Source organism: Mandrillus leucophaeus, unplaced genomic scaffold (assembly GCF_000951045.1).
Source record: "Mandrillus leucophaeus isolate KB7577 unplaced genomic scaffold, Mleu.le_1.0 Scaffold146, whole genome shotgun sequence".
Taxonomy (NCBI): Eukaryota; Metazoa; Chordata; class Mammalia; order Primates; family Cercopithecidae; genus Mandrillus; species Mandrillus leucophaeus.
In genome coordinates, this window is record NW_012101432.1 from 3,870,948 (window position 1) to 3,879,831 (window position 8,884).

Consider the following 8,884-nt stretch of genomic DNA (forward strand, 5'->3'; position numbering starts at 1 on the left):
AGAAGCTGCCTCAAGATTAGGTGCATCTTCACTTAATGTAACAGGAAAAAAAAGCAATGGATTTTATTTTATTAATTGTATCCACTTACAAACCGACCTAAGGTCACCTGATATGTAGACACAATGAGATTTCTGTTGTTTATAGTCTTTAATTGAAGTGATGATAAAGGAAATAGATCTATTTAAAAACAAAACCAAACAGCTATTTCTGTCTAGATTAAGAGGTGGCCCCGGATGTGGGATTCACATTTTGAGGGGCCACTTGTGGTGTGACCTCGATGATCCCGGGTTTGTCTATGATTCTGGCTGTGCAGTTGCCCTTCTCTACAATCCCAATAATCCATGCTTGGTGGCCTTCACCATATTTGGGGGACTTTATCTCTGCACAGAACCGAGCTGCTTGCTGACGTGGTAAACAGATCAGAAGGCTGCCTGTGGTCTCTGGGCAGGTCCCATGCATGAGGCCGAACATGTTTCCGCATGCCTTGCTCACCACGGCCATCTTGGCAAGCACTGGGAGGTTGTGAATTACAAACGACACTTCGTTCCTCTGCTGCTTGGCCAGGTTCTGCGTGTGGCCCCAAATCCCAAAGCCCGTGATGTCAGTGGCCGCGTGGGCATTGAACGTGTGCATGAGTCCTGCAGCTGTCCTGTTGAGCCTCGCCATGTTCATCATGGCCTCCTGGTAGGCCAGCTCTATATCTTCTTGAGTGAACACTAGTTTAATCTTATTCCATTTCTCAGGAATATCCAGCCACTGGTGCACAGCCACTGCCACCTGTGTCCCCAGGGGTTTTGTCAACACCAGCACATCTCCTGGCACTGCATTGTCTGGCATGATAAATTCACTGGGCTGGCAGACAGTGGTAGCGACTCCTCCCAGGACAATCCAGGGGTTTAGTACTGTTTGGCCGCTGGTTACAGATGTTCCTGTTTCTTCAGCTGCATCTTTAAAACCTTGGTTAATCAGAGGCATCACTTTATCCCCTTCCCTGTCAGTCATTTTATTACTGACTCCAAGGAGCATCAGCATATTGTCACATTCCATGACCCCCACTGCATAGAAGTCACTGAGGACACTGGCACTTGCTATCCTGCCCGTCATGTAAGGGTCTTCTACGATCGGGTAAATGTAATCTGTGGTTTGAACCAAGGAACGCCCACCGTGCCTCAAAGAAATGACACAAGTGTCCATTCTAATGTCAAGCCTTGGCATAACGGCTCCCAGAAACTGCTTATCTTCTTGGAAATGGTTCACCTGTAAAGATTTCAGCAATTTTTGTAGGACATCTTGGGACACTTTCCAGCCTGTGCCCTTCATTTCAGTGAATCTGGTTAGCCAGAAGCTCCTGTCCAATTCGTAACTTTCTGGGTTGAAGGACTCCCGTGTACACATAGTTCTTGGGTCCCCGCTCGCCTCACAGCTCAGCCCCTCCCCTCCCTCTGCGGGTTGGCAGAATTCTTTATGGATCCACCAGCTCGCTTTGCGCCCTCCGCCTCCTCCTGAAAACAGGCCGCGGGCTTCTCCCACAATGCACCGGGCGCAGCCGGGCTCCCTTAGCGTCGCTTGAATAAAAATGCCGCGCCCAGCGGCGGCTGGGGCCCGGAGCTTGGTCACCGAGGGGGCTCGCCAAGCCGCCGCGCTCCCCAAATGTAGACAATTTTCTGTAACAACTGAAAGCAGACCCAGAAGTGAAGACCTAGATGACACTTTGGAACTTCTCATGTGCTGGGTTTTGTGTTTAAAGGCCATTCAACATAATGCAGCATATTTAAAACATAAAGAAAGTAATTTTTAAATGCTTTACATTCATTTCTCTTTCAGACTTAATAAATGCTACTACTTTCAAATACACCAAGGAATAGAAGAATTTATATTTATTTTCCTGATGGCATTGTAGGAAGGTATTTCAGATCATTAATAAGGGAAGCTAGGTACTTAAATGCCTTCCTCAAGCATAAGGGGTTAATTTATCATAGGTATGTTAGACTTGAGTATATCACAGTGGTTTGGATAATTAGATTATTGTCATAGTTTCTCAGTTACCATGAGAACTTACTTTTTTAAAAAATCAACTTTATCAAGGTATAATTTACATGAATAAAATGCATCCATTTTAAGCATACATTTAGATAAGTTTGACAAATGTGTATGTCTGTGGAACTACCATCACCACAATCAGGATATGGAACATCCACATCACCCAGAAAGTTTCTTCATGTCCCTTTGCAGTCAACCCCCTCCCCTACAGACCCTAGGAAAACACTGATCTACTTTACACCGCAGTAGATTAATTTTGTTTGTTGTAGAATTTGATATAAATTCAATTACAAAGTATGTACTCTTTTGTGTCTGACTTCTTTCACACTGCATCATGTTTTCAGATTCATTTGTGTTGCATGTGTCAGTAGGTTACATTTAGGCTGCTCACAACTTTTGGTTATTATGAATAAAGCTACTATGAACATTTATGCACTGGTCTTTGTGAGAACATAGGTTTCATTTTTCTTGGGTAAGTACCTAAAAGTGAAATTGATGGGTTCTTTGATAAGTGTATGTTCAACTTTATAAGAAACTGTGAAATTGTTTGTCTAAAGTGGTTGCATCATTTTTTACTTTCACTGACACTTGCTGACACTTGGTATTATTATTCTTGTTAAAGTAAGCAAAAGAAGTAAAAAGCTGAAGATTCTAAAAAACCAACAACTCTTCTTGTATCTGTAAGAGGAGTGAGGACACAGGGAAAACTTCAAAATTGGAAAGACCAGCAGGGGAACACAGAGAATCACAATTTACTAGAATAGACACCCACAAACGGAAACCTCCATATTCTATTCTTAACAAGGCCTGTCCTCAGGAGAAACTATTTCATCAGACCCGAATGTGTTGGGGTTTAATCAGAGCCTTAACCACCAAGGGGAAGAGAAATGCCCAACTCCAGTTTTCCACATGGAAAAGGAGAAATACCCAACTCCAACTTTTTTTACCCATCCTGTCTCACAGGGAGAAGGGAGAAAACTGAGAAGCACTGATAAAGCTCATAGTTCAGGGGCACAGGCACCCTAAAAGACTGATAACTAATCATGGGAATATAGAAAACAACTTTGCCTTACTACCACATTATCAAAGACCTATTTACCCTGTATATCATTTTACCTCACATATCATGTCTACTTTTTAACAGAAAAATTATAAGGTATCCAAAAAGGCAACAAGTATGGTTTGAAGAGACTGACAAGCATCAGAACCAGAGTTAGATACATCAGAAATGTTGATATTTAACCAGGAATTAAAACAAATAATTACTAGTATGCTAAGAGCTTTAATGGATAAAGGAGACAACGTACAAAAACAGGTAAATAAGGTAAGCAGAGAGATGGAAATTCTAAGAAAGAGTAAAAAGATGTACTAGAGATAAAAAAAATACTGTAACAGAAATGAAAAATGCTTTTCATGGGCTTATTAGTAGACTGGATATTCCTGAGGAAATAATCTGTGAACTTGAAGACACATGACAACAGAAACTCCCAAAACAGAAAAGCAAAGAGAAAAGAGACTGAAAAAACAGAACAGAATATCCAAGGACTGTAGGACAACTAAAACAAGGTATACCATTTGTTTAATGCAAATACCAGATGGAGAAGAAAAAGAAAAGGAACAGAAGAAATACTGGAAGCAATAATGACTGAGAGTTTCTTTAGATTAATGTCAGATGCCAAACCATAGATCCAGGAATCACAGAAAACATTAAGCAGAATAATTGCCAAACAAAATCTGGGCATTTTATATTCAAATTTCAGAGAATCAAAGGTTTTTTAAAATTTTTGAAAGAAGCCAAAGAGGAAAAACACCTTACCTAGAGAGGAGCAAAGCTAAGAATTGTATCTATCTCCCCGGAAAGTATACAAGCAAGAAGAGAGCGGAGTGAAACATTCAAAGAGTTAAATAAAAAAACCATCAACCCTGAATTTTGTACCCTATAAAATTATTCCCAAAACTGAAAGAAAAATCAATAATTTCTCAGCGAAACAAAAATGAGGACATTTGCTGCAAATATACCTGCCTTGCAAGAAATGTTAAGAAAAGTTATTTAGAGAGAAGAAAAATTATATAGGTCAGAAATTTAAATCGACATAAAGAAAGGAACAGCATGGGGGGATGTGTAAGTGAAAGTAAAATAGAAACTTTCATTTTACTTATTCTTAATTAATCTAACACAAAAATTTGTTCAAAATAATGTCAACAATGTATTCAATTTTATAGATATATATATGTTTACATATAAGTAAAATGAATGACAGCAATGAGGCAAGGGAGAGAAGGGAAGAATTGGAAATATCCTGTTATTACAAAGAACTTGTGACAGAGCAAGACCCTGTTTCAAAAAACAGTAAGAAAAAAAAAAGAAATTGCATGATGCTGAAGTTGTGTAGTGTTTTTTTAAAGTGGGCTTAGATTTGTTGTGAATGTATATTGCACACTTTAAGACAACCACTAAAAGAGAAAAAAAAAGAAGCATGACGAAGCATGAATAATATGCTAAGAAAGGAGAGAAGATGGAATTATATAACATGCTAAATTAAAACAACAAAAGGCAGAAAAACTGTGAAGACAAAAATAAAAACAAAGAAAAATGGCAACAGATAGAAAAAAGTAAAAATATCGTAGGTATTAATCAAACTATATTAATAATCACTTTAAGTGTCAATAGTCCAAATAAATCAATTAAATGGCAGAGATTGACAAGTAGATTTTTAAAAAAAGACCTAACTACACGTTGTCTGCAAGAATTCCACTTTAAATACAAAGAGATATATAGATTACAAATAAAAGAAGGAAGATAAATATACCATGCTGATATTAATTTAAAAAGTAAAAGTAGCTATATTAATTTCAGACAGAGCAGACTTCAGAGCAAGGAAAGTTATCAGGGATAAAGAGGGGCATTGTATAATGATAAAGAGGTCAGTTCTGCAAGGAGATATAAAAACTTTAACGTATATGACAACAGATTGTCAAAATATGTGAGACAAAAACTGATAGAACTGCAAGGAAAAATAGATGAATTCACTCTTGCACTTACAGACTTTAACACTCTGTCAGAAATGAACAGATCCAGAAGGCAGAAAATCAATAAGGACATAGTTTAACTCAACAGCCCCATCAGTCAACTGTATATAATTGACATCTATAGACTACTACATCCAACAACAACAGTTTACACATTTTTCTTAAATTCACATGGAACATTTATCAAGATAGATAAAATTCTGGGCCATTGAAAACACACCTTAAGAAATTTAAAATTACAGAAATTAAAAAATGTCTGCCCTCAGACCACAGTGGAATTAAACTAGAAATTGATAACAAAAAGGTAGCTGGGAAATCCCAAAATACTTGGAGATTAAGCAACATGTTTCTAAATAACACATGGCCAAAGAAAAAATTTCAAGAGAATTTTAAAGATATTTTGAACTAAATGAAAATGAAAATACAATTTATCACAATTTGGGGAATGAAGTGAAAGCAGTGCTTAGAAGGAAGTTTATAGCATTGAAAGCATATATTAGAAAAAGGAAAGGTTCAATAATCGAAGCCTCCACCTTAGGAAACTAGGAAAAGAATAGAAAACTAAATGCAAAGTAAGCAGAAATAGTAAAACACAAGTGCAGAAGCCAGTGAAATTTAAAACCCACGAAATCAACAGAGAAAAACCATCAAAGCCAGAAGCAAAAGGTCAGAAGCTGGATTTTTTTAAAAGATCAGTACAATTGATAAGCCTCTAGCCAGGCTAATAAAAGAAGGAAGACACAAATATTAGTATCAAAAATGAAAGAAGAAACATCATTACAGACCTCATAGACATTAAAATGATAATTAAAATGATAATAAATAAATATTATGATCAACTCTATACCTACAAAATTGATAACCTAGATGAAACAGACCCATCTATTGAAAGACACAAGTTTTCAAAACCCAAACATGAAGAAATAGACAATCTAGTCTATAGCTATTAAAGAAGTTATATCAATAATAATATTCTAAAAAAGAGAAATGACTTATCTGTCATGAACCTACCATGACAGATGTGTTCACTGGTGAATTCTGCCAAATATTTAAGAAGGAAATTACACCAATTTTCTGCAATCCCTTCCTAAGGAGAGAAACAGAGGGAATACTCTTTCTATGAGACCAGCATTACCCTAAGACAAAAATCACACAGACATTACAAGAAAGGAAAACTGCAGACCAGTACCTCTCATGAATTTATAAATGCAAAACTCCTCAAAAAAATATTAGCAAATTGAATTCAATAATTAAAAAAAAGAAATATACAACATAACCAAGTGGAATTTATCCCATGTATGCAAGGCTGATTTAACATTTGAAAACCAATTAATGTAATTTATCACATCAAAAAGAAAAAGAAAAAAAATCACATGATCATATTAATAGGTTCAGAAGAAGCATTTGATAAAAATCTAACCCCCATTCATTATAAAAATTCTCAGCAAACTAGGAATAAAGTGGAAATTTCCTCAGCTTGGTAAAGAATAGCTACAAAAACCTATATCTAACATTATACTTAATGGTGACTAAGATTGGGAATAAGGCAAGCATGTTCTCTTCAATCAGTGCTTTTCAACATTGTACTGGCAGTCCTTGCTAATACAATTAAACAAGAAAAGAAAATAAATAAATGTTATAAAGATTGGGATTAAACAAATAAAATTTTCTTTGTTTGAAGATAACATGATTTCTTACATAAAAAATCTGAGAGTCAACAACAAAAACTTCTGGAACTAATAAATGATTATAGAAAGCTTGCAAAATACAAAGTTAATATACAAAAGTCAATTGCTTTCTTATATACTAGCAATGAACAAGAGGAATTTGAAATTAAAACCACATTGCCATGTATATCAGCATGCCACAAAATGAGGTAGTTAAGTATAAATCTAACAAAATAGGTATAAGATTTATATGAAGAAAACTTTAAACTCTGGTAGATACTAAAAAAAGAACTTAAAAAATGGAGAGACATTTCATGCTCATGAATAGAAAGACTCAATATTATCAATATATCAATTCTTTTCAACTTGATCTATAGGTTTAATGCAATCCCAATCAAAATCTCAGCAAGTTATTTTATGAATATCAGCAAACTCATTCTAAAGTTTATATGGAGAGGCAAAAGCCTCAAACAGTCAACTCAATATTGAAGGAGAAGAACAAAGTTAAAGGACTGACACTACTCAATTTCAAGACTTACTATACAGCTATAGTATTCCAGATAGTGTGGTGGTGTTGAAAAAACGGACAAATAGATAGACCAATAGACAACAAAAGAGAGTCCAGAAATGGCTGAAAACTCCCCAAATTTGGGGAGAGAAATGGACATCTAGATTTTTAAGGTGCAAAAATCCCCAAATAGTTTGAACCAGAAAAGGAATACACTGAGACACAGTATAATTAAGTTGTCAAAAAGACAAAGATAGAAAAAATTTTGAAATCAGGAAGAAAAAATTGACTCACATCACATACAAGGGAAGTACCATAAGACTATCAGACAATTTCTCAGCAGAAGCTTTGCAGGCCAGGACAGAGTAGAACGATATATTCAAAGTGCTGAATGGGGGGGAAAAAACTGTCAACCAAGAATACTTTATCTGGCAAAGTTGTTCTTCAGAAACGGAAGAGAGATAAAGACTTCACCAAACAAACAAAAACTGGAGGCATTCAATACCACTAGACTTGATTTACAAGAAATAATAAAGATGCCAGGTACAGTGGCTCATGCCTGTAGCCCTAGCACATTGGGAGTCTGAGGTAGGAGGATCACTTGAGCTTGGGAGATCAAGGCTACAATGAGCTGTGGTCATGCCACTGCACTTCACATTGGCAACAGAGTAAGACTGTCTCAAAAATAATAGGAAAAAAATTGACCAGGTGTGGTGGCTCATGCCTGTAATCCCAGCACTTTGGGATGCTGAGGTGGGTGGATCACTTGAGGTCAGGAGTTTGAGACCAACCTGGCAACATAGTGAAACCCTGTCTCTACTAAAAATACAAAAAACTTTATCCGGGGTGGTGGCAGATGCCTGTAATCCTAGCTACTCAGGAGACTGAGGCAAGAGAACTGCTTGAATCTGGGAGGCGGAGATTGCAGTGAGCTGAGATCATGCCACTGTACTCCAGTCTGGGCAACAGAGTGAGACACCATCTCTGAAAAAAAAAAAAAAAGGATAAAAGTAATAAAGGAAGTTCTTCAAGCTGGAAAGAAAAGGATGCTAATTAAAAATGTAAAACCATGAAAGTACAAAGCTCATTAGCAAAAAAAGTATAGTTAAATTCAGAATTCTGCAATATTGTAATTGTGCATAAACTACTTTCAACTCTAGTAAACGAGTGAAAAGACAAATGTATTTTTGAAACTATACAATAATTTGTTAATGGATACATAATATTTAAAAATTTACATTGTAACATCATAAGTTGAAATGTGTGTGGAAGGGAAGTACAGAATTTGTATATGCAATTGAAGTTGTTATCACCTTAAAATTGATTGTTATAACTATAATGTTTTATGTAGCCTCATGGTAACCACAATAAAAAAACCTGTAGTAGATACACAAAAGATTCGGAGAAAGAAATCAGAGCCTGTCACCACAAAAAGTAATCAAATTGTAAGGGAAGACAGCAAGAGAGAATGAAAGGTACAAAGGAATTACAAAACAGTCAGAAAGCAATTAACAAAATGTCAGTAGCAAATCGTTACCTAGCAATAATTACTTTAAATATAAATGAATTAAATTCTTCACTCAAAAGACATAGAGTAGCTAGATGGATGGAAAAAAACCTCACAAGATCCAAGTACAT

At 36.1% G+C, this 8,884-nt stretch overlaps 1 protein-coding gene across 2 annotated transcripts; it reads right to left on the reverse strand.

Annotated features, from left to right (window-relative positions):
- Positions 1–217: 217 nt before the first annotated feature.
- On the reverse strand, positions 218–1,588 carry LOC105535443 (selenide, water dikinase 1-like). Of its 2 annotated transcripts, XM_011974553.1 has the most exons (2): positions 647–1,588; positions 218–439 (listed from the first exon to the last, which is right to left on the reverse strand). In XM_011974553.1, the coding sequence occupies exons 1-2, from the start codon at positions 1,394–1,396 to the stop codon at positions 218–220; spliced, it is 972 nt and encodes a 323-aa protein (XP_011829943.1). In that variant the 5' UTR covers positions 1,397–1,588. The 2 variants fall into 2 exon arrangements, with proteins under 2 accessions (XP_011829943.1, XP_011829942.1); XM_011974552.1 differs by having other exon boundaries at positions 218–1,588.
- Positions 1,589–8,884: the final 7,296 nt, after the last annotated feature.

Excerpts from the sequence above, each read along its gene's own strand:
- LOC105535443 (XM_011974552.1), bottom strand. The coding sequence starts at position 1,396 with ATGTGTACACGGGAGTCCTTCAACCCAGAAAGTTACGAATTGGACAGG.